Raw genomic sequence first — 26289 nt, 5'->3', positions numbered from 1 at the left:
TCCACACTTTCTCCTTTTTCTATTGTGGATCACGGATTTGTATTTTAAACCACCTCGGATACTATATCCTCTTGAAAATGAGAGTAGAGAACGCGAAATGGACATTCACAGTGACTTTTATCCCCACGACAATACATCGGCGAAACACTTTAGCTACGGAGCTAACGTGATAGCATCGGGCTCAAATGCAGATAGAAACACAATAAATAAACCCCTGACTGGAAGGATAGACAGAAAATCAACAATACTATTAAACCCTGGACATGTAAATACACGGTTAATGCTTTCCAGCTTGGCGAAGCTTAAAAATGCTGTTGCTAAAGACGCCATTGAAGCTAACTTAGCAACGGGACCTCACAGAGCTATGATAAAAACATTAGCGCTCCACCTACGCCAGCCAGCCCTCATCTGCTCATCAACACCCGTGCTCACCTGCGTTCCAGCGATCGACGGTGTGACGAAGGCTACTTCCGTTTAGCTAGTGACGTCACGCGCTTACGTCATCATACATAGACATTTTCAACCGGAAGTTTAGCGGCAAATTTTAAATTGCACTTTATAAGTTAACCCGGCCGTATTGGCATGTGTTGCAATGTTAAGATTTCATCATTGATATATAAACTATCAGACTGCGTGGTCGGTAGTAGTGGGTTTCAGTAGGCCTTTAAGTGCAGTTTGAATTTGAGGTACTGTAAAATAATGTGTTCTAACACATAAAACATGTTTAATAATTAATTCAGGAATAAAATATTTTCATCCACAAACTCAAAAATGATTTGAACCACGCTTTTCTGAGATTTTTTAGCACGTGTTAGATCTGATAAGTTGAATCAGAGCAAACACATAGACAAAAAGTCTGATTAAAAAATGTTTAGATATAAAATGTATTTTTTCCTGATTGAATTATTAGGTGTGTTTATTCTCCCAGTCAGTGCCTGCCTGCGAGACCGCATTCAGGGCAGTATTACTGCACACAACAACTTGAGCTCAAGCAGTCAGTGAGACTAAAGTGTGTCGCTGAACTTGCTGCTCCTTTTAAATGTTGTGTTTAAACTTCTATGCTAGTGTTAGCCTTATTTTTTTATTTTGTTGTTCTGGGCTGCGACGATGGACATAGATGATAGCGCAGTCACACGGACACATTAAGTTAAGTTAAAGTTAAAGTACCAATGATTGTCACACACACACTAAGTGTGGTGAAATTTGTCCTCTGCATTTGACCCATTCCCTTGATCACCCCCTGGGAGGTGAGGGGAGCAGTGGGCAGCAGCGGTGCCGCGCCCGGGTATCATTTTTGGTGATTTAACCCCCAATTCCAACCCTTGATGCTGAGTGCCAAGCAGGGAGGTAATGGGTCCCATTTTTATAGTCTTTGGTATGACTCGGCCGGGGTTTGAACTCACAACCTACCGATCTCAGGGCGGACACTCTAACCACTATTCACACAAACACACGCACACATACAGAATCACAGGACAATGGTCAATAAAGGCGGCTTGTCCTGTGCAGGATTATACTGAGCTTCATTACTGGGGTATCTTCTAACACAGTGGACCCCAACCACCGAGCCGCGGCCCGGTATTGGTACCGGGCCGCACAAGAAATTTGAAAAAAAAAAAACCCACAATATATACATTATATATCAATATAGATCAATACAGTCTGCAGGGATAGAGTCCGTAAGCACACATGATTGTATTTCTTTATGAAAAAAAAAATAAAAAAAATTGTGAAACAGCATCGCACATTCAAATGCTTGAAATCAATTCATCCCGTGCTTGGCCCCCCAAAACACCATCATTGTAACTAGGGCTGCAACTAATGATTAATTTGATAATCGATTAATCTGTCGATTATTACTTTGATTAATCGATTGATAATCGGATAAAAGAGACAAACTACATTTCTATCCTTTCCAGTATTTTATTGAAAAAAAAAACAGCATACTGGCGCCATGTTCTTTCAACTTGCCAAATAAAACAAGGAAAATGTTACAAAAATGCACACTTTTGACACCCCTGCTATAGATAATAAAAAATAAAATCTGATAAATCTATCGATAAAAAGCAGAGCCTGACGACGCATGCGCGTTTATCACAACTCTCTCGCTCTCTCTGTCTCTCCCCTTCCCTCACGAATGCTGCTGCGCGCACAATTTGTTTTGTTTTTAACCTTCTTAACCCTGAACGTAAATTGAAAATACACGCAACCCTAACTCAAAATGCCGGACATTTGAGGCATTTAAGATAGGTCCTCTTTTCACCGGACATGTCCTCTTTTGCGGAGTTGTCAGGGCGGAGTTTCTTAAATGCCTCAAATGTCCGGCATTTTGAGTACCGTAATTTCCGGACTATAAGCCGCTACTTTTTCCCCTCGTTCTGGTCCCTGCGGCTTATACAAGGGTGCGGCTTATTTACGGCCTGTTCTTCTCCAACACCGACGAAGAGGATTTCGGTGGTTTTAGTACGCAGGAGGAAGACGATGACACAATGATTAAAGACTGACTTTTCATATACCGGTAGGCTGGTTATTTTGATAACGTACAGGTGAGCACTTTGTATTACTTTGCACCGTTGTATTATTTGTACACGAATGCTGTTCGCCATGTCAAAGATGTGAAAGTTTGATTGAATGATTGAAAGATTTATTGTTAATAAATGGGACGCTTTGCGTTCCCAAACAGTCATCTCTGTCCCGACAATCCCCTCCGTGGTAGCAGGAACCCCTATATACTACGCTAATTACACATCAAAACCCTGCGGCTTATAGTCGGGTGCGGCTTATATATGGAGCAATCTGTATTTTCCCCTAAATTTAGCTGGTGCGGCTTATAGTCAGGTGCGGCTTATAGTCCGGAAATTACGGTATTGTTTACACAACGTGCAGTACGCTACTTAATATGTCCGTGTGGAAACTCGTTCGGTACACCTCCGCACCGAACCGAAAACCCCGTACCGAAACGGTTCGATACAAATACACGTACCGTTACACCCCTATTATTTTGATTATTGTTTCTCAGCTATTTGTAAATGTTGCAGTTTATAAATTAAGGTTAAAAATAAAATAAAACGTAGCCTCCGCGCATGCGCATAGCATAGATCCAACGAATCGATGACTAAATTAATCCCCAGCTATTTTTATAATCGATTTTAATCGATTTAATCGATTAGTTGTTGCAGCTCTAATTGTAACATGTAATTGAAAAAACCTAACCTTTTAGATAAGAAATATTGTATCACAAACTACGACATAATGTACTACAAACAACTGCAGTAGTTTTATGAAATACCGTAATTTCCGGACTATAAGGCGCACCGGACTATAAGCTGCACCAGCTAAATTTAGGGGAAAATACAGATTGCTCCATATATAAGCCGCACCCGACTATAAGCTGCAGGGTTTTGATGTGTAATTACCGTAGTATATAGGGGTTCCTGCTACCATGGAGGGGATTGTCGGGACAGAGATGACTGTTTGGGAACGCAAAGCGTCCCATTTATTAACAATAAATCATTCAATCATTCAATCAAACTTTCACATCTTTGACATGGCGAACAGCATTAGTGCAGAGTACAAATAATACAACGGTGCAAAGTAATACAAAGTTTTAGTTTAGTTTAGTTTATTAAGGATCCCCATTAGTCTACACCGCAGTGGAGACTATTCTTCCTGGGGTCCAGGCAAAAAACATCACACAATCACAAAACAAAAGATTAAAATGCAGTACAACATGATCAAATAATAAAATGTTGTAATACAAAGTGCTCGCCTGTACGTTATCAAAATAACCAGCCTACCGGTATATGAAAAGTCAGTCTTTAATCATTGTGTCATCGTCTTCCTCCTGCGTACTAAAACCACCGAAATCCTCTTCGTCGGTGTCGGAGAAGAACAGGCCGTAAAAAAGCCGCACCGTTGTATAAGCCGCAGGGACCAGAACGAGGGGAAAAAGTAGCGGCTTATAGTCCGGAAATTACGGTAGTGATAATGCACCTTGGAGAGCGGACTTCTATGGTATCTCTTTTCTAGCTGCTTCCCCGTCAAACACCATCAGCATCTCCATGTTCTCGTTGATAATCGTCGGCCGATTAGATGTTATTTTAACGCCCTTGGCTGGTGATATCGACTTAAAATCCGCTTCGGTGCGATGAAGACTAGCAGTACAATGCTCCAACTGCTTTGTGTATTTACGTTTCAACCTAAAAATACAGGATTTTGATACTTGGTGCCATCTTAGAAGTAAGTTAAAGGCCTACTGAAACCCACTACTACTGACCACGCAGTCTAAAAGTTTATATATCAATGATGAAATCTTAACATTGCAACACATGCCAATACGGCCGGGTTAGATTAGTAAAGTGCAATTTTAAATTTCCCGCGAAATATCCTGCTGAAAACGTCTCGGTATGATGACGTTTGCGTGTGACGTCACGGATTGTAGCGGACATTTTGGGACACCATTGTGGCCAGGTATTAAGTCGTCTGTTTTCATTACAAAATTCCACAGTATTCTGGACATCTATGTTGGTGAATCTTTTGCAATTTGTTTAAAAAAAAATGAAGACCGCAAAGAAGAACGCTGTAGGTGGGAAGCGGTGTATTAGCGGCCGGCTGCAGCAACACAAACACGTAGCCGGTGTTTCATTGTTTACATTCCCGAAATATGATAGTCAAGCTTTACCATTGGCCTGTGGAGAACTGGGACAATAGAGACTCTTACCAGGAGGACTTTGAGTTGGATACGCATGCTTGTGGAGAACTGGGACAACAGAGACTCTTACCAGGAGGACTTTGAGTTGGATACGCGCTACCGTGAGTATACGCAGCTGCGGCTTCCAAGCATTTGATCGCTTACCTGTACGTGCGTGCGTGTGGGATTGAGTGTGTTGTGCGGGTGTTTGATTTGTATTGGCGGGTTATATGGACGGGAGGGGGGAGGTGTTTGTTATGCGGGATTAATTTGTGGCATATTAAATATGAGCCTGGTTGTGTTGTGGCTAATAGAGTATATATATGTCTTGTGTTTATTTACTGTTTTAGTCATTCCCAGCTGAATATCAGGTCCCACCCGCCTCTCACAGCATCTTCCCTATCTGAATCGCTTCCACTGCCCTCTAATCCTTCACTCTCACTTTCCTCATCCACAAATCTTTCATCCTCGCTCAAATTAATGGGGTAATCGTCGCTTTCTCGGTCCGAATCGCTCTCGCTGCTGGTGGCCATGATTGTAAACAATGTGCAGATGTGAGGAGCTCCACAACCTGTGACGTCACGCTACTTCCGGTATAGGCAAGGCTTTTTTATCAGAGACCAAAAGTTGCAAACTTTATCGTCGATGTTCTCTACTAAATCCTTTCAGCAAAAATATGGCAATATCGCGAAATGATCAAGTATGACACATAGAATGGACCTGCTATCCCCGTTTAAATAAGAAAATCTCATTTCAGTAGGCCTTTAACTTCTCCTATATTAGTATGCTAACGTTAGCATGCTAATGTTTTATGTTTGCAATTTAGTTAATTGTATGCATATTAATGTAAAATTCATGGTTTTTGATACTTGGTGCCCAGTGTTGCGTTACAATAGTTTAAAACAAATAAAGTGCACTTTTGTGCATGATGTCACACAAGATATTTCAATAACTGTCAAATAAAAATGAGCTGCATAATAGGAAATCAAATTGTGTACGTCCTTCGCTATGTGGTAGGTTCCGGCGGACGTTATCTCCTTATGTCGTTTTTTTTTTTCATACGGTGTTGATGTGGAAATGGTTGCCTCAGCGTTTTGTGGTGTGGCACCGAATGGAGATGTTGACGTGCGGAGTAAGCACTGTTCATTCTCGAGCGGGTGACTTTTCAAATGATGCTACATATTAGCAGTAATGCTACTTTTTATAGCAACGCTTTCACCCCACACTTGACAAATTACGGTTGTCTGTTCGACATATTCCCACTTGAAGCCAAACCACCGCCAGACGATGGACCCCCTACTGTTTTTTGGGGGAATTAATTATTCCTTCATTTGTTACCAGATTCGCACCTTCTTTCTCCCGTATTACGCTCGCACTGCACCGCTAGCATCACATCTAACGTTACCCATGCTGCTACCTCTTCGGTCCGCGAGGGCGTATACGTATGTGACGTATGTCGTGACAGTATGTGACGTGTGTAAGAAGGTGCGCTTGTCTGTCTGTGAGAAGGAGACACAGGAAAGAGCGAGGAGAGCCTGTAGTGTAATGCCAGCAGCTAAAAGCAACTGCGTGAGAACGTATACTCGAATATCACGATATAGTCATTTTCTATAGACTTAGACTTAGACTTAGACAAACTTTAATGATCCACAAGGGAAATTGTTCAACACAGTAGCTCAGTTACAATGATGGAAAGGACAATGCAGGTATAAATACACTAATATAGCTATAAAAAAATCAAACATATATACGAATAAATACATAATATGTGTACAGAGTAATTTATATACACAAAAAGGCTTTGAGGGAAAAACTCAAATGATTTAAAGGATAGTCAATACTAGTTTTTGCTTTTGCTGAGTTATTGTGCACTACACAACTCATTTTGGTAAAACATATATTATTCAATACCGCAAATGTAATACATCAATACAACATTATTAGGAAAATTAATATTTTCTAAGATAAGCATCCTAAAAATGTGTTATTGTATTACATTAGTTACTTGCTGTAAAACGTTTTCAGTTCTTTAATCCGTTGCCAAGAACTCCAAATCAAGTCGAATCCAAGGAGAACAAAAACTGATCGGAGGCCAGATGTGTTGATCGGGACATCGCTAATTTATGTTATTATATTATGTTTATATTATTTTTCTTTGTTATTTTTTATTGACGTTGGCCCTACACTGTTTGCAATGACAAATGTAATTGTGGACCACGGCTCCTGCCAAAGCTGTTTGTTTTTTGACCCCGGTAGTAACTTGCTTCTGTAGACCACACATCTGGCGACTGGAGACTCAGTTTTTATGCACAGAGGTATTAAATGGAGCATGTACGATACTTCTTTTGAATATATCGCCTTACAGTACAGGCCTATTAAAAAAGATGGTAATAGTCGTTATTAAGCCCACACAGCTTGACAAGAACATCAGTTAATGTAATTGTCTTTGATCTTTATTTGTTTTGCATTGCTTCCTTGTTGTATTTAAATATATTACGCAGAGTGAGAACATATGTATATGACAAGCAATATCTGTTAGCAGCCACCCATATGTGGGTTGTGACATGACATTTGAAAAGCTGCCAATCATTTTACACTAGCCTGATGCACATGCACACCTCTGTGTTGTGGGATCTCGTCTATATCATGGCCAGAGAGAAATATATAAAGCTGAATGAACCCTCAGGATTTGGCAGGGTATTATTGTTGGCCTCGTTTGACAAAGGAGGTAGAGGAGTCTTTCTTCTTGCGTCTTTTCTTGTCGACATGCTGGCTGTCAGCCATTGCAGATTTTTGTCGGCTGCTTCCCGGCCGTGGAAAAACATGTTTGTTTGGCTGCATAAGCTGCTTAAAGTTGTCTATATGCACCAGACGTAAACACAAAGTCATCTTCCCTTCTCCTTGAAAACATTCCAGTCTTTGTCACCACTTAAAAGCGTACTATTCTATTTCCTCAAATAGTGTCTGCGGGTAGTTTATCTACCCAACGGCAGCGAGCACTGGATATTTGTTCAGACAAATGTTTGTTGACGAATGGAGCTACTATAGATGATAAAGTCAGCCCACGTTACAATAGTAGTTTTTTTTTCTTGTCCACGACAACAGTTTCTCCATGCTACATACAATAGTACTTAATAACCAATATACTCATACCTGCTTGAACAGACAGATAAAAATCGCAAAAATTAAGGTCATGTATTACATTTTTATAAGATTTGAGTTTTAGACAATCTATTATATAATTTTTTTTAAATGTAGGATTTGGCTTTCGATGCAATTGTTTGCAATCCAACAACAACTCGTGATCTGATTGGCTATCGCAACTGTCTATCGCCTGTATGTCCCCGTTCACTTACAGTGCACGGACGCCCGCATTGTTGATTCTGAAGGCCTCGGGCAGATTTCGTACAGCATGGCAACATAAGCTAGCTGAATTCTGATTGGATACAAACTAAAACTAAAAACAACAGCACTGGAACGAGCATAATATGACATGAAGAGAATATGAATACTTTTAGATATTTAGGGAAAGTAAATTAAAAAATAATTCTATCTTTAATTAATATCATGATTTCTGGTTATGTTAGGCCAGCAGAGACGGCCTTGCTGGCCCTGACTGCACACCACTGGGATGGACAGATCAGGAACACAAGGGCGGCGCCCCGCAAAAAAGGTAGTAAAAAGGGTAAACATGGCGGAAGAGGAGGAAAATGAAAGCAAGTCCCAAACTAAACTCCTGGGGGAGGGCTTAGTTTGAGACCAGGAAAAAAACCTTGAGCAAAGCACGTATACATATTACAACATACTGTACAACCCGAAATTTGCAATGAGGAGGGTGAGGGGTGGGCAGCCGTCCCACGGGCGCTGCTCTGTTTTCTGTCGTACCACGTGGGGTGACGCGACGAAGGCGTGGGATGTGGGGGTAGAGTACGTGTGTGTGTGGCATTTATTTCCTGTGGATGTAGTTTGCGTGTGTTTGTGTGTAAGCCTGCAGAGTAGCTTTGTTCTGTGACCTTAGTACTCTCGCAGAGTGTCATCGCGATATCACAGCCAGTCAGTCCAACAAAAGTCAACAAACAACAGGTGTGTGACCATAAGAGAAGGAGTTGCAGCGTCTTCGCTGCACTGTCTTTTTGGGAGAATCTCGAAGCAACATCCTTGCCAGGTCACTGCAGCCAGAGAAAACAAGTTTGCCCATATAGTCAACTGATCGTCAACTATACGGGCAAAAGTTTTTTTTGTATGCTATCGTGAGTACAGCTAATGGGGTTCCCCACCATCAAACAGATCTCATTTGCTAATGTTTCCCCCTTTTAAAAAGGCTAAAACAAAAAAAAAACATTTGTTGTCATGTTAAAAATTGCAGTACTATAAAATTGTACTTATTTTTTGTCTATAAACCCTAAATCAAGTTTGCGCATGCGGCACAGCTTTGAGATCATGTTTTATTAAATATGTGTCATTTGTTTCTTCCAGTTCTAATGGTTTGGCTTGTTTAAAGAATTGAAAGCTGAATTTGTTTTCTTCAGTTTTTTTTAAACAAGACTTCCTGGCTTACTTGTTTAAGGTGCATAGGAATTGAGGCTTTTAAAGAAAATGTTTGCTACTGTATGTTATTTACATGTTATTTACATAGCAAGTGTAGTGATCCCACACCTGTTGTTGAAACGATATTTCATAGGAAAACTACTTTTTGAGATGGGGCCTTAGCGAAGGCCCTAAATTTAAGGGCGTGCTGTATTTTCTCGCACTGAATCCACAAGACCAATAGTTACAATCTTATTTGTTTTCTTTGTTTACTTCGGTTCTTCTGCTTTAATCTGATCTGAAGCCAGTTTCTAGCTGTTGGGTGGATCATGTGACCAGACCAGTATGCCCCAACATCTGCAGCGCAGTTCTGAAACACTTTTTCCATGCTGCCCGACTGCAGTGTTATCGCAGGTTATCCGCTGGGATGCTTCGCTATCACACACACACACACACACACACACACACACACACACACACACACACACACACACACACACACACACACACACACACACACACACACACACACACACACACACACACACACACACACACACACACACACACACACACACACACACACACACACAGTTCTATAATATGGCTTTGGCCTACATGGGCTGGGGCAGATGAGAATTAGATTGGATTCCATCTAAGCAGGGATGCAGGAATCAGGATTGCAAAAACAAGTTGGGGGAGAGCGGACTAGTTTCATTGAAACCGTACTTCACTGAGTATAGTCCAGAGACTCTGCAGGGTTTTTCAGTGCAGTTGCGCTTAAACTCTCAGAGCTTTGCTGCTTTTAATTCCGCAGGCATAGAAAACGATTCACACCTGCAATGTCTGGGGAATGCAAATAACTTCTTGGACTAAACGCTCATCCCCAGAGGCCCAGAGTGCAGCCTAGCATTGAGTCCAGCAATCGCCGCAGTGGTTCAAAACAAGTTGTTGTGGTCAGTATAACGGTTAAGTCCATTTAGATTTCTTGCATTATGCTGCAGATTTGTATTGTCTTTTCGCTTATTGCTTTGTTTTAGCCCTTCAGTAAACAGTTTATATTTCCTCAGTAGCAACATCAGTGTATAATGCTTTCCTAAGATCAATGCAAAGGTAACTAAAAATAAACTGTCCTCAATAGCTCATTTGTTTAAGTTTATGTTCAATTTAGTTTTAAGTCTGCAGGAAAATCAAACAAGCTTTGAGGCAAGAAGAGATGAAACAACACTTTCCATGCTGAGGCTTTCCCCGGAACTCACTTCTTTGAGGAAGAAACAGATTCGGAAATCAAATTTGGAAAAAAGTAAAGGTTCTGACAGTGTTTCCACATGGACTATCACATCTAGAGTAGTAAGCGTAAAGAGACACAGATGGAGTGCATTCTTTTATAATATTTCAGTGTCATATTAAATTAAATAGAATGATTTAGGAGTTAATGCACAAATCATTTTATGTCAGTATCAACAATAATACATGTTAACATGTTGGCATAAAATACATGCAACTACTTGGCTCTCTGGCTATATATTATTGCTGTTCTATATTGAACTCCTTCTCTTCCACCTAAAAGGTCACAAACTACAACTAAAGTCTACCATTATGCTGCTAGCAGCTACGTGCTCACAGCTACTACACATGCTCCCTTTTGTTAAAATCTTAGGAGTTTATGAGAAAACTGAGTTATGAAATGAGTATCACAATGTTAGCAGCTACAGTAGGAAGGAGATTCAAATGGCCCCATTTGTCACGGTTTACCTGACACATGCAACATGACAAATGGGGTGGGGGGGTGCAATATCGACTTTAGCCGCCAGACGGCAGTAGAGTGTTAAGATGAAAGATTTTAAAATGTGTTTTGTGGGAATTTTAACTTTGACAGTCAGTCGCTGTGCGTCAGTTGCTGTGTAGAGTGGGACTTTCCAAATTTTCCTAAGATTGCATTGCAAAATGATTAACCCCCCACCTATTCTCATGCGAGATCAACCCAGGAATGGGGCCGTATGAATCCCATCCCTACTGTATGATAGTGCATACCAAATAATGGAAAGACTAGACTAAACTTTTAATCATTGAATTAGTTTTTAACCCAGCTGCCGTGTGTTAAGAGCGATGTGCGGCTACATGTTAGCAGCACCGCTGTGTACTGTTCTGGAATATAGTCAGTTGCTAATTGGATTTGTTGAATATATATGGTATATAAGTGCTTTGTCTCTTAAAACCTTAGTGATTGTAATGTTAAAGGCCTACTGAAATTATTTTTTTAAATTTAAACGGGGATAGCAGATCCATTCTATGTGTCATACTTGATCATTTCGCGATATTGCCATATTTTTGCTGAAAGGATTTAGTAGAGAACATCGACGATAAAGTTGCAACTTTAGGTCGCTGATAAAAAAAGCCTTGCCTGTACCGGAAGTAGCGTGATGTCAAAGGTTGAAAGGATCCTCACATTTCCCCATTGTTTTCAATGCAGCGAAAGCGATTCGGACCGAGAAAGCGACAATTACCCCATTAATTTGAGCGAGGATGAAAGATTTGTGGATGAGGAACGTTAGAGTGAAGGACTAGAGTGCAGTGCAGGACATATCTTTTTTCGCTCTGACCGTAACTTAGGTACAAGCTGGCTCATTGGATTCCACACTCTCTCCTTTTTCTATTGTGGATCACGGATTTGTATTTTAAACCACCTCGGATAATATATCCTCTTGAAAATGAGAGTCAAGAACGCGAAATGGACATTCACAGTGACTTTTATCTCTACTACAATACATCGGCAAAGCACTTTAGCTACGGAGCTAACGTGATAGCATCGTGCTTAACTGCATATAGAAACAAAATAAATAAACCCCTGACTGGAAGGATAGACAGAAAATCAACAATACTATTAAACCATGGACCTGTAAATACACGGTTAATGCTTTCCAACTTGGCGAAGCTTAACAATGCTGTTGCTAACGACGCCATTGAAGCTAACTTAGCAACCGGACCTCACAGAGCTATGCTAAAAACATTAGCTATCCACCTACGCCAGCCAGCCCTCATCTGCTCATCAACACCCGTGCTCACCTGCGTTCCAGCGATCGACGGTGTGACGAAGGACTTCACCTGATCACAGATGCGGTCGGCGGCCCGGAGACGGAGGAAGTCAAGGTGAGGTCGGCGGCTAGCGCGTCTGCTATCCATCTCAAAGTCCTCCTGGTTGTGTTGCTGTAGTCCGCCGCTAATACACCGATCCCACCTACAACTTTCTTCTTTGCAGTCTTCATTGTTCATTAAACAAATTGCAAAAGATTCACCAACACAGATGTCCAGAATACTGTGGAATTTTGAGATGAAAACAGAGCTTTTTGTATAGGATTCAATGTGTCCGCATACTTCCGTTTCAACGATTGACGTCACGCGCATACGTCATCATACATAAACGTTTTCAACCGGAAGTTTAGCGGGAAATTTTAAATTGCACTTTATAAGTTAACCCGGCCGTATTGGCATGTGTTGCAATGTTAAGATTTCATCATTAATATATAAACTATCAGACTGCATGGTCGGTAGCAGTGGGTTTCAGTAGGCCTTTAAGTAAAACAAACTGAATTTTGTGTCCACGTTAGCTAATGCTACTATCCTGCCATGTTGTCCATATTAATGCTGACTCATATTTTTTTCTTAGGCCATGAATTGCCAATATCACCCCTACAATCATGAAATGCAAATGTTATAGGCAGATGAGCATAAGAAATGTAATTAAAAATGTGGACAAAAAAACCCTTCGGCAAACAGATTGTTCCATTAAAAAATGTCCCCTTGATTAAATAGACTGTCACCACGAACCCGTTTTGAAAAATGAGCTATTTCTGTGAAATAATAAGCAATTTGTATTCCCCCCTCTTTATTATAATTGTGTCATTTCTACCACTGTTCCTTTACATTAGGCTTTCTTAAAAAGACTTCTTCTCCCTCATATATTAAAAATTCGGCGTGCACTTTCTGTTCTCCACATTTTCACCAGCAACTGATAGCTGACGGGTTGGTGTGAGCGAGGAGACATTGATTAATGACCACTTCATTAAGAGAGACGGGGGATGGAAAAGGGGTGCTAGAATAATGAGGCGACAAAAAAAAAGTCTTATTGTGAACTTTAATGCTATGGATGAGTGAAAATGAGAAATTTGGGAGAACAAATATTTGTAACATTATTTAGGGCTCAGACAAACCTGACGATTGCAGTGGACAGAGAACCGAGTGGCCTAACCAGACGTCTTGTATGCGGGACAGTTTCTGCAGCATTGAGTTCTCTGATAGAAGCTATCTGGAGACGACTTCTTAATCAGGCTTTGTTGTACATTAGAGCGTCCTTTGTTCCAAACTATTATAAAGAGACTGTCAGGTGTAGTGTAATTAGTCAAATTGACATATTTATTGTTTCTGGAACAATATTTTGATACAACATCTAAGACAAACACGAATCGTATTTCTTAGCTGCTGGAAGCTTAGAAGTTGTCGGTGTGGACTGCATCTTTCCATGTCACTACTGTGTGAGTGACGGGAAGAAATGCTTAGACTCTCTTGGGGAGAACTTGTTTGGTGCTACCTGTTGGCTTGTATGAGTAAATCTTATACGACATGTCTGTTTCAAATTTTAAAAAATGCCCTCTTATCTTTGTGTCAATATGGTATTAGTCTTTGAAGCTTATCCTACATGAATTTGGGCCAAAGGCACACTACATACAGGACCAGTTGCCAGGACAATGAAGGTTGTTTTTTGCGTGAAAGTCAGCTATGTGATTTACCACACTCCCTAGAACGGATGTATGCCTCTTTCTCTTTAAAGCCACAAAATTATTACCTTAAAATGTAAAACCCCTGCAATAAATGTTAACCACTGAAAACAAGAGAAATCATTACAATATCCTCCAGAGTACAATACTTTTCACTAACCTATTTTAATGTTGTTATCCATGGTTATTGCCGTGACCCCGAAAGGGACAAGCGGTAGAAAATGGATGGGTGGATGCTGCATGTTCTTGAAAGAGCATGTAAGAAAAGTGAGTAAGAGAAGTGCAGCAATAAATGCCATCATCAACACTAAATTACAGCTTTTCTATTTCCTGTTTTACACATTCTTGTTACAGGAGTATTAGATGTGTAGAAGTGCACTGTCTTTTTTCTATTGTTATGCTCTTCCGCCAGTATACAACACCACGGCTTCCCTTCAGGTCAATGGTTTACAATGGAATGTACTGACTAGTCTCTTGTTAGATGATTCCTTTTTGGGAGTCAAACATGAGCCTCGTCTTACAACCTCGCCAAGTATAGGAGGTGTTGTAATGTCATTGTTTTCATTGATTACCAGGGCATTCAATCGATCACAACTGGACTGCTCAGTTTGTCTTGGAAGACGTTTCTCCTCTCATCCGAGCAGGCTTCATCAGTTCATGCTCATATACTTAGATTGATCAGACTGAGTCGGACCAGGACTTTGATTGGTCAGATCTAGTCCAAGCAGGACTAAATTTGACCAATCTTAGGATCAATCTTTTAGCCCTATCCTTTGCGCATTCCTGCGAGTGTAGGGGTGTCCCAATTACACTTTGCATATAGGGGTAGTGGGCTTAAAGAGGGATTGCGGGTATGAATCTAGCCCTTCAGAGCGAGGGATTTCAGATGCTGACTTGCCCAGGGAAGGCCATAGAAAATTTCCCAGAATGCTTTACGCATACTGAACCAAACAACATTGGCCACCCAAGGGAGAGAGAGGACTTGGAGAATAAAAATGACAAATGTACAAATAATTTTGCATGCAATTAAAGAAAAAGGGGGGGTTGTAATAATAACAGTGTCTGTATGTTTGAACAGCTCTACATAAGATAATGCAATATGTGACCACAACAGTTGATGTTTACAATGAGAGTCGGTTAGGTAACATTGCCATGTCCTGTTAACGTTACTCGTTAGCTCCAATATTTCCTGCAAATTTGTCGGCCAAAGCTGTCTGGATCGACACCGTGACTGATTATTCCTAAGACAAGCCTTTTCATAAGGTTTGATGTTAGATAACCCATCCAAGATCTCAGAGGTTGAATACATTTTCAGGTGTAGTTTGAGTCTGCATGAGTTGTATAACATATTACATGTTACTTTGTCAGCTAAAGTACTGACGAAAAGCTTGCGAATGTGAAAACATTAACGTTACATACTTTAAAAGAAATCACAAGAGATAACAGTCGTCCGATCTCAATCGTTAACTCCATTATGGTGGGAAGTATGTGCAAACGTAACTACGTAGTCGCCTACGTGGCTGAACAGTGATGTAGCAAGTGGTGTCCCAATTCCTAGGGAAGATTACAAAGCTCTGCCCCTTGTTGCTTCATTTCCAGGAGTGTAGTGGGTGAGGGCTAGTGGTAGAGAGTAGGGGGGGAATTGAGATTCAGCCTAAGTCTATGATGAAGCCTGCTTGGATAAGTGGGGACAAACTCAACGTCCAGTTGCGATTGATTGAATGCCCTGCGAATACAATGACCTGGATGAATAAGAACGTCCATTGTCATTTTTTTGGTTAGTTAGTGTTTGGCAGAGGGGTTAGTGCGTGTGGGTTCGGGGTCTTTCTGTGTGGAGTTTGCATGTTCTCCCCGTGACTGCGTGGGTTCCCTCCGGCTTCTTCCCACCTCCAAAGACATGCACCAGGGGATAGGTTGATTGGCAACACTAAACTGTCCCTTGTGTGGGAATGTTGTCTATATATCTGTGTTGGCCCTGCGATGAGGTGGCAACTTGTCGCGAGTGTACCCTGCCTTCCACCCGAGTGCAGCTGGGATAGGCTCCAGCGATCCCGAGAGGGACAAGCAGTGGAAAATGGATGTATGGATGGGTGTTTACCATTTCTGTTTTTTTGGGCGCTGTAGAAACAGCAACTCAGTAAGATAATGACAATTGCATTCTCTAGTTTGGGATGCTGTAGTCTGAGTTTTAGGTTTGAAGCCACATTTCACATTCGTAATCTAATAACATCGACTGTTTTCAGCCTTCATCCATATTCCCCATACTCTCATCTTCTTTCGCCGCATCTCATGCAGCTTCTATTTTCAAAATGACTTTCTCTTTGTGTGTTTTTGTCCTTGAGCTCCTGATGAGATTTCATCTGAGTCATTTCTGTTCACCTGCCTCAGTATGGCTCAGGTTCACCTTTTTCAAATGCGCAACAAAATTCAATACATTCATTTCAAACAAGACACAATAGATTTGCATGAGCTGAAGCTAATGGACTTTCTGTCTCTACATGCCATATTTTGAATGGTATCAGTAAATAATAATAATAATGGATTAGATTTTATGTCGCACTTTTCTATTATTAGATACTCAAAGCGCTCACAGAGAAGTGGGAACCCATCATTCATTCACACCTGGTGGTGGTACGCTACATTTGTAGCCACAGCTGCCCTGGGGTAGACTGACGGAAGCGAGGCTGCCAGTTTGCGCCTACGGCCCCTCTGACCACCACCTATCATTCATTCATCATTCATTCACCAGTGTGAGCGGCACCGGGGGCAAGGGTGAAGTGTCCTGCCCAAGGACACAACGGCAGCGATCTGGATGTCAAGAGACAACAACGAGAGAGATAGATGGATTGATAGACCATTACATTACTTAATTCCAGACTGACACCGAATTTAACCCTTTGTCCATTCCTAACCCACAAACTAACTCACTCTATAATCCTATCACAAACAATATGTCTCTAATTTCAAACCCTTAGTAAGCTTTACTGCTAGATTTAAACACTAACCCATGTTTGACTCCCTAGTTTGAAACCCTACCCACAGTTTGAGGAAACCGTAAAGACAAACTAGGATGGGATTTAAACAAAATCGATTAGCAGTCTTTATCACCTTAATTTCTCAGCCACCTCATCTTTTCAATACTTGGCAACTAGTTCTGGTAGGCTAAGACATACTTTGTAAGCAAGTTCTATGACACCAAATGCATGGCGTTCCATAGTTTGAACATGGGGAATGAGCTCAAATGGTAGAACGCTTGCTTAGCATGTGAGAGGCAGCGGGATTAATACAGTTATTCTCCAAATGTTGCTTTTGTGGAGGCTGTTCTTCTTGAAAAAAGAATGGTCTGAAATCATTTTTGCCTGGAAAAAATTTTGTCCTTCAAAAACGGTGAATGAAGAGTAAACACAAAGCCGCCATTGTTAGTGATGTACTACGAATATACCACAGTTAACAAAAAGCCCTTTTCTACCTGATCCTGGAACCTCTAGTTCCTGGATCCATAAGTTCCTTCAAAAGTGTGTAGTTTGTGTTTCCACCGCATTTCACAGTTCAGGGTAGTTTATACAAATCAGGCTGATGACGTATGAAGGAGTGGTTTAGTGTATTTGTACACTGATACCATGTAAATAAACAGACAATATTAGGTCAGAGTTATTTTACTAAAAAGTAAGTAAATGGAATACAAAGCAATGATTTACAAATCGATATGATTTAAAAAATAAAGTGTACTGAATTATATATACCGTATTTTTCAGAGTATGAGTCGCTCCGGAGTATAAGTCGCACCGGCCAAAAATGCATAATAAAGAAGGAAAAAAACATATATAAGTCGCATTGGAGTATAAGTCGCATTTTTGTGGAAATGTATTTGATAAAACCCAACACCAATAATAGACATTTGAAAGGCAATTTAAAATAAATAAAGAATAGTGAACAACAGGCTGAATAAGTGTACGTTATATGACGCGTAAATAACCAACTGAGAACGTGCCTGGTTAACGTAACATATTATGGTAAGAGTCATTCAAATAACTATAACATATAGAACATGCTATACGTTTACCAAACAATCTGTCACTCCTAATCGCTAAATCCGATGAAATCTTATATGTCTAGTCTCTTACGTGAATGAGCTAAATAATATTATTTGATATTTTACGGTAATGTGTTAATAATTTCACACATAAGTCGCTCCTGAGTAGAAGTCGCACACCCGGCCAAACTATGAAAAAAACTGCGACTTATAGTCCGAAAAATACGGTATATATATATATATATATATATATATATATATATATATATATATATATATATATATATATATATATATATATATATATATAGGGTAAAGTGTCTAGGTCAAGGACACAACGGACGTGACGAGGTTGGTAGTAGGTGGGGATCGAACCAGGAACCCTCAGGTTGCTGGCACGGCCACTCTCCCAACCGCGCCACACCGTCCCCATTATATAATATATATATTATATAATGTATATGTAATATATATATATATTATTTTTATTTTTTATTATTATTATTATTATTATTTTTTTTTACTGGAGCTTCTATTACTGTTTACACCTAGAGCAGCCATCTTTAAAAGCTAATATAGGGGTGGTGAGTACTCTCAGACTTTCTCAGAAGGATATCTGTCCTTTGGGGGGCGTTCCAGTTAAAACTTCTGACTAGGAACTCGAAAATTCCGACTTCCCAAAACGAGTAGACAACACCTTAAATGCTTGGTTTAGGTGTGAAATCCCTGCATTGTTGCTCCACGCCACTTCAAACTACACTGCAAAAGCTACATTCATACTACTACTGTTAAATGACTATGTCGTTGACATTTTTTTTAAGGAAACAAGACTGAATTTGTTTTTATGTAGCTCTTGTTTGTTCTGACTGCAGGTGGTGGTAAAAACCCGCACAGAGTACCAGACGGAGAAGAAGAGGCTGAAGGTTCCCAAAGTAGACGAGTTCACCATCAGCTTCACCGACGGCGTGTCTGAGAGACTTAAGGTAAGATGAAAGAGCAATCATTAATGATAGTAATACCAATCATTTATTTGGTCTACTGTTTAGTTCCAGAGAGGTCAGGGATTCTATTGTATGTTTCTCTGACGGATTCATGAGGGTTAGGCATCATCAGCACGCACACACACACACACACCCACACACACACACACACCCACACACACACACACACACACACACACACACACACACACACACACACACACACACACACACACACACACACACACACACACACACACACACTCTTATACACATTTGCACACCTTTGGCATGATGGTGAGTGGCACAGTGTGTGAATCACACAATTATCCGAAAGTGTCGACACAGTGCACCCTGACCAGCCTGTTCAGTATCTTCTGTTGTTGTTAGGGGAGACCAAAGAGAAGTCATGTTGTCATGGTAGCAAAGAAAACCTCCCTTCATGGCAACTCAAGGATGAGTGCAAGCGAGTGAGTGAATCAGAGGAGGAAATGTGTACAATCAAAGGTGTGTACATCGTGGAAAGGTGTTTTTTATTTAAATGATTTGTTTTACAAAAATGTATATCTATTCTAATGTTTTTATTTTCATTGACTTACAAACGTAGATGGACTTTATTAGTACTTGTACAACTGAAAATGCATTCACATAAATGAATTGCATACCAAAATTTACTATCTACTATTTCCTATGTAAATACCAAATGCCTGGTATTGAGTATAAAGTACATGAAAAACATTCTTCATGGTGCAACAAATGTAGTAAAGGCAACACAGTGGGACAATTCGCTTCCGATTACATACAGTAAATGCCAAGCTCCTTTAGTAGAAGTATGTTTAAATGAAAAAGCAATGAATCAATTACTCTAATTGCAATCGTATTTCTCCATTATGGCGTTTATGTTCCTAGTTTTCATAGAACATTACATAACTAGAATGACTATCGGTAGATTGTAGCAGTAGCAGCACGGTCACTCTTCTAAATTTTGGAATGATAGTTTGCAGTTTTTAGGTAAGAATGGGTACCTTTCACATTTTAAATCAATATGGTACCAATTCCCGGTGCATGGGAATCGATACCGGCACTCTACGTTACCGATTTTTAGTACTTTTTTGTGTGTTCAAGTGTTAATAAATGTTAATTTGTTCAATAATAACATCTATTTTGATTGCTTACACTGCTGAGTTTCATTTGGAAGTGTTATATGGTGGAATATCGCTGCAATTCCAAGATGATAGTTGGCAGTAGGGTATAGACTACGGTGTGTTGACTAGTCAGGAGTACTCATTAAGCTGAATCTAGTCTTTTGTTGTTCTCTACAAAGTGTTTATACAGTATGTATTGTACTTACAAATCCAATGTAAATTAGCATCGTGCTAGCATATTTTGAAAAGTGGTGCCTTACTGTACTTTTGAGCATTTTCTATCAGGCATACTTGTTTTTGTTAGTATGGAAAGCAGTAACATTAGGCAGTCTGGCTGAGTTCACTCTGAGTACTGCCTCTGCTTGTTTGCCAGCCAAATATTTGAGCATGCTGAGTCTGCAACTGGACGTGACGTTACGTATAACAGGGTACTACCAAGAGAATTCGATTGGTACCTGAAAAAGTACAGAATTCACCACTCATCCCTACATACAGGAGACCTTTGTTCTCCATTTGTTGTTGCTTATCTGCGTTACAACCGATGTTGTTTTTTTGCAGTGCAATTCGAAAACCCAACATCGACTTGAAATTGTAAAATTCCATGTCTCCTAATCAGCAAATACTGTCTACGTCTTATTCCTGAGTGTTGCTTTAACCGGTTTAATGTAGGAATATTGCAAGTGTTAGTTATCAGACTTTTACAGAAATGTTGTGGTCGGATTACGAAGGGTTTTCGCTTTGCCTTCAGCTTTCGTTAGACAGAAATGCAACTCCAGTCTCTCCGATTCTGTGTGATGTCGCTTGCTTTTTTTTTTTGGGGGACGGGGGTGGGGAGAGGCTCAGCTGAACCGCTGGCTTGGCTTTAAATGACAGCGCTGATTCTGCACACACACACACACACACACACGCACACACACACACACACACACACACACACACACACACACACACACACACACACACACACACACACACACACACACACACACACACACACACACACACACACACGCGCATTTGCGGATGCCTACACATCTCTTCTCTCCTCAAAGCTTTGCAGATTGTGTTGATGGATGGCGAGCTCAGAGTGGCTCTCTAATCCGCCCTCGCTGGCTTGCTCTACGCCGCCGTCTCCCGCTTCCCACCTTCCGCCCTTTTCATGCACCTCCCTTCTTTCCCGCCTCTGCTTCCTTTGCCCTCCATTTGTCTCTTTACTCACTCTTCATCTCCACTGTACAAAAAAAAAGGCACTCTGCAGCGTGGGACTGTCTCTCCCACACGGCCTGTGGGACTGTCTCTCCAACCCTCATTATGATCGACATACTTTCAAGAATAAGACATACTGTAGTCATTTGGCATAAAGAGAAGCCAGCCAATGGGGTTGAAGTGTCATTTCCACTCTTCCGCCCATTTCCATCCCCTGTCGCCTGCATTAACCCCACAAACACTCAATCCCTTCCCTCTGTCTTTCCAATACTCTCAGTAGACATGCAGCATTCTATTCCCAACTGGAGTCCTTGTTTGTTAGCACTGGAAACATATGCGCTGACACAATAGAAGAAAGATAATAAGATGACATAATATTGGTCCATTTCTGTCATGTTTATGATTACTGTACATTACCTACTTATATCTTGGACATGTATTTACCTAAAACGCAAAGTTGGTTGGAAGCAGGTGTTAATCATACAGAGGCAGTTACTTCCAAAATATGCCAGCATTAATAGTGCTGATGATGCAAGACTTTCACACTGACCACTGATTATATTTTACACAGTATGCAGAGGTAAATAAAGATGCTGGATGCTAACCACGTGTGATATGTCAAATACAGCTATTGACATCTTGTGGAGTTGACAAGAAAATTACATCAGGTGGTTGCCTAAAGTTAGGGTTGTGCATCGATGAGAACGAGCACTAACGTTCCAATTCTCTTGGAATTATTCAAGTTTTTTCATTTTGATTCATAGTCTAGATGCCAAACCAAAAGTAATAGCTGCCGAACAAGGAAAAATAAATAGCTGCCACCAACAGCGAAAAAATAGCCGCCAAACAACAAAGAAGAAATAGCCGCCACCAACGAAGTAGAAATAGCCACCACCGATGAAGAAGAAATAGCGGCTGAACAAGGAAGAATAAATAGTCTACACAAACAAAGAACAAATAGTCGCCATCAACTAAGAAGAAATAGCCGCTGTCAACCAAGAAGAAGTAGCAGCCGCCAAACAACGAAAAATAAATAGCCACCGGCAAGGAAGAGAAGCCGCCTCCAACAACAAAGAAATAATAGCCACCGCCAACAAAGAAGAACTATCCGCCATGTAACGCAGAAGAAATAGCCGACGAATGTTATTGAATGAAGAATCCATAAGGGTAGAAACGCTATAGATGATTTGAAGACCGAACGGCAGGAAACACTTGTAAGCATCCACCGAGCAGCACCTGCAGTGAGTGAACTCGTCTAAAAAACAGTGCCATAGCGCAAACAATAATACACCATTTAAGTGTATTTTCATTTGTTTAATAAACTATTTGCTTTATGGCCGTCAGCAAAGAAAAATCCATGAATTGTATAACCCGCAGTGACCAAAGCAGAGGGGAAAAAAGTGGCTTCACCTACTCAGTGGCCTAGTGGTTAGAGTGTCCGCCCTGAGATCGGTAGGTTGTGAGTTCAAACCCCGGCCGAGTCATACCAAAGACCTCCCTGCTTGGCACTCAGCATCAAGGGTTGGAATTGGGGGTTAAATCACCAAAAAATTATTCCGGGGCGCAGCCATGGCTGCTGCCCACTGCTCCCCTCACCTCCCAGGTGGTGATAAAGGGGATGGGTCAAATGCAGAGGACAGATTTCACCACACCTAGTGTGTGTGTGACAATCATTGGTACTTTAACTTAACTTTAACTTCAACTTGTAGTACAGAATTTACGGTAGCTAAAAAATCTTTACAGCAAAATATTCTGGAGAAAAAAAATATTTCATGTTCTCCATTTCTAAGTTATTGTGTATAATTATGGGGAATATGGAGAAACACTAAAGTACTCTTCGTTACAAAAAGGTCAGGATAATGTATAATGTCGGTTGTAGAGAACATTCATCAAACCCTTTATTTATTGAATCAGAAATATTTAAAATTGATGAATTGGTGCATTTGCAAACAGCTAAAATTATGCAAAAAACAAACTATAAACTACTATGCAAGAATGGACAACAATTCTTCTCAACAAAAGATGAGAAATATAACCTTAGCAAAAAATCCAACTCGAAACATTTGTATGCACATAAAACACTTAAGACCTTTAGTATATTATAGAGTATGTATACATACTGTATGTATGTATATATATATATATATATATATATATATATATATATATATATATATATATATATATATATATATATATATATATATATATATATATATATATATATATATATATATATATATATATACGTTTTATGTTACAGCCTTATTTCAAAATATAATACATCCATTTTTGTCCTCAACACTCTACACACAATAACCATAATTAGCAAAAAAAAAAAAAAATTACATAATTATTCACAGTCTTTGCTCAATACTTTGTTGATGCACCTTTGGCAGCGATTACAGCCTCAAGTCTTTTTTAATATGATCCCACAAGCTTGGCACACCTATCCTTGGGCAGTTTTGCCCATTCCTCTTTGCAGCACCTATGAAGCTCCATTAGATTGGATGGGAAGCGTTGATTTTCACCAAGAATGTCTCTGTACGTTGCTGCATTCATCTTAGTCTATTCAGGGAGGTAACCCAGAACCCGATGGTCACTCTGTCAGAGCTACAGCATTCCTCTGTGGAGAGAGGAGAACCTTTCAGATTGACAACCTGCAGCCTGCAGCAATCAGGCCTGTATGGTATAGTGGCCAGACAGAAGAGATTTTTTAGTAAAAAGTTTGCTAAAATGCACCTGAAAGACTGTCAGACCATGAGAAACAAAATTCTCTGGTCTGATGAGACAAAGCTTGAACTCTTTGGTGTGAAGGCCAGGCATCATGTTTGGAGGAAACCAGGCACCGCTCATCCCCAGGCCAATACCATCCCTGCAGTGAAGCATGGTGGTGGCAGCATCATGCTGTTGGGATGTTTTTCAGTGGCAGGAACTGGGAGACTAGTCAGGATAGAGGGAAAGATGAATGCAGCAACAAACAGAGACTTCCTGGATGAAAACCAACGCTTTCCATCCAACCTGTTGGAGCTTGAGTAGTGATGCAAAAAGGAATGGGCAAAGAGGAATGGGTGAAACTTTCCAAAGAGAGGTGTGCCAAGCTATTCAAAAAAAGTATTGTGCAAAGGCTGTGAATACCTATGTACATGCACATTTTTATTTTTAATAAACTTGCACAATTAAAAAGTTCACATTGTCATGATAGGGTATTGTATGTAGAATTTTGAGGACAAAATTAATGTATTCTATTTTGGAATATTGCTATAGCATAACAAAATATGGAAAACCTGAAGCGCTGTTATTACTTTTTGGATGCACTGTATACTTCTATATGCCAGTTTATTACCTACCTCACTGTACTGTTGTTATAACATTTTGCACCATTCTGTTTGCACAGAATATACACTTGTATATGCCATCTTACTACCTACTTTTGTTAGACATTATTTTTAAAAGACACACATTTTCAACCGTAACATAAATGTCTTGTTTGTATGTGCTTTGTTGCTGGCGGATCACCGCAATTTTTTTGTTCTTAATGTGCAATGACAATAAAAGTCATTTCTATTCTATTCTATATCAGTATGTGAAATTAAATTATGGAATGGTTTAAGCAAAGAGGTTCAAGTACTAATATGATCCAGTTTAAACGATTCAAACTTAAAGTGTTTACAATGTGCTGTATTTTCCGGTCCATAGGGCGCACCGGATTATAAGGCACACTGCCGATGAATGCTCTATTTTTGATCTTTTTTCATATGTAAGGCGCACCGGATTATAGGGCGCATTAAAGGAGTCATATTATTATAATTATTTTCTAAATTTAAAACACTTCCTTGTGGTCTACATCAGTGGTCCCCAACCACCGGGCCACAGCCCGGTACCAGTCCGTGGATCGATTGGTACCGGGCCGCACAAGAAATTTAAAACTTTTTTTTTTTTTTAATATATTTTTTTAATTTAAAAAACAATTTTTTTTTTATTAAATCAACATAAAAAACACAAGACACACTTACAATTAGTGCACCTACATTATATATAAATATAGATCAATACAGTCTGCAGGGATACAGTCCGTAAGCAAACATGATAGTATTTTTTTATGACAAAAAAAAAAAAAAATGGGACAAATTTTTAAGCGTTGACCGATCCGCGGTTCCAAAAAGGTTGGGGACCACTGGTCTACATAACATGTAATGATGGTTCTTTGGTCAAAATGCTGCATAGAGGATGTTTTACAGATCATCTTCAAGCCGCTTACTGACAGTCACTTCCGGATGCCCCGTTTTGTGGGTGGTCTTATTTATGTGGCTCACCTTCGCAGCGTCTTCTCCCCGTCTTCTTTGTTGTAGTGGTGTAGAATGCAAGGACGGGAGTGGAAGAAATGTCAAAAGATGGAGATAACTGTTTTAATGACATTCAGACTTTACTTAAATCAATAACAGAGCAGCATCTCTTCATCCGGAAACAAAACAACACCGGAAATGTGTCCCGTGAAAAACCGTCCAACCGGAACTCTCTAATAACTAAAGTTCCTTGGGTGAATAATGTAAACTCACTACACCGGTATGGTTTAGCGCTTGCATGGCGAGTTTACTGACAGATATAAGTAAGAACTTTACACTACTTTATATTAGAAATGGCAACAGTGGAGGATGAATGTCCCATAACAAGAAGATAGAGAAAAAGAAGAAGCCTATTGACTACGGTGTCAATAGGCACAGATTACAAAAGCGGACGCGCACAATTTTTCAGGATTTATGCAGATCCCAAATACACATCAACAGGTATCAGAAGGTAAGAAAAATGGCTTTTGCATAATATTGCGAAACCAAAACGCCAGATAATGTCTTACCTTATACACACACTATAATAATACTTGTAATCATCAAGTGGTGCGGCTTCATAGCTTACCAAAGTCGTACTAAAACAT

At 40.1% G+C, this 26289-nt stretch overlaps 1 protein-coding gene across 2 annotated transcripts in view; it reads left to right on the top strand.

Annotated features, from left to right (window-relative positions):
• The window catches only part of nsg2 (neuronal vesicle trafficking associated 2), a 73180-nt gene that overhangs the window by 4670 nt on the left and 42221 nt on the right, over positions 1 to 26289 (top strand). For both annotated transcript variants that reach the window (XM_062048784.1, XM_062048785.1), the window contains exon 5: positions 18898 to 19008. In XM_062048784.1, coding sequence (XP_061904768.1) covers positions 18898 to 19008 — 111 coding nt within the window. The remainder of the gene's footprint in view (positions 1 to 18897; positions 19009 to 26289) is intronic.

Source organism: Entelurus aequoreus, linkage group LG05 (genome assembly GCF_033978785.1).
Source record: "Entelurus aequoreus isolate RoL-2023_Sb linkage group LG05, RoL_Eaeq_v1.1, whole genome shotgun sequence".
Taxonomy (NCBI): Eukaryota; Metazoa; Chordata; class Actinopteri; order Syngnathiformes; family Syngnathidae; genus Entelurus; species Entelurus aequoreus.
Note: the sequence above shows the minus strand (reverse complement) of the source record. Positions and strands in the feature narration are given on the sequence as shown.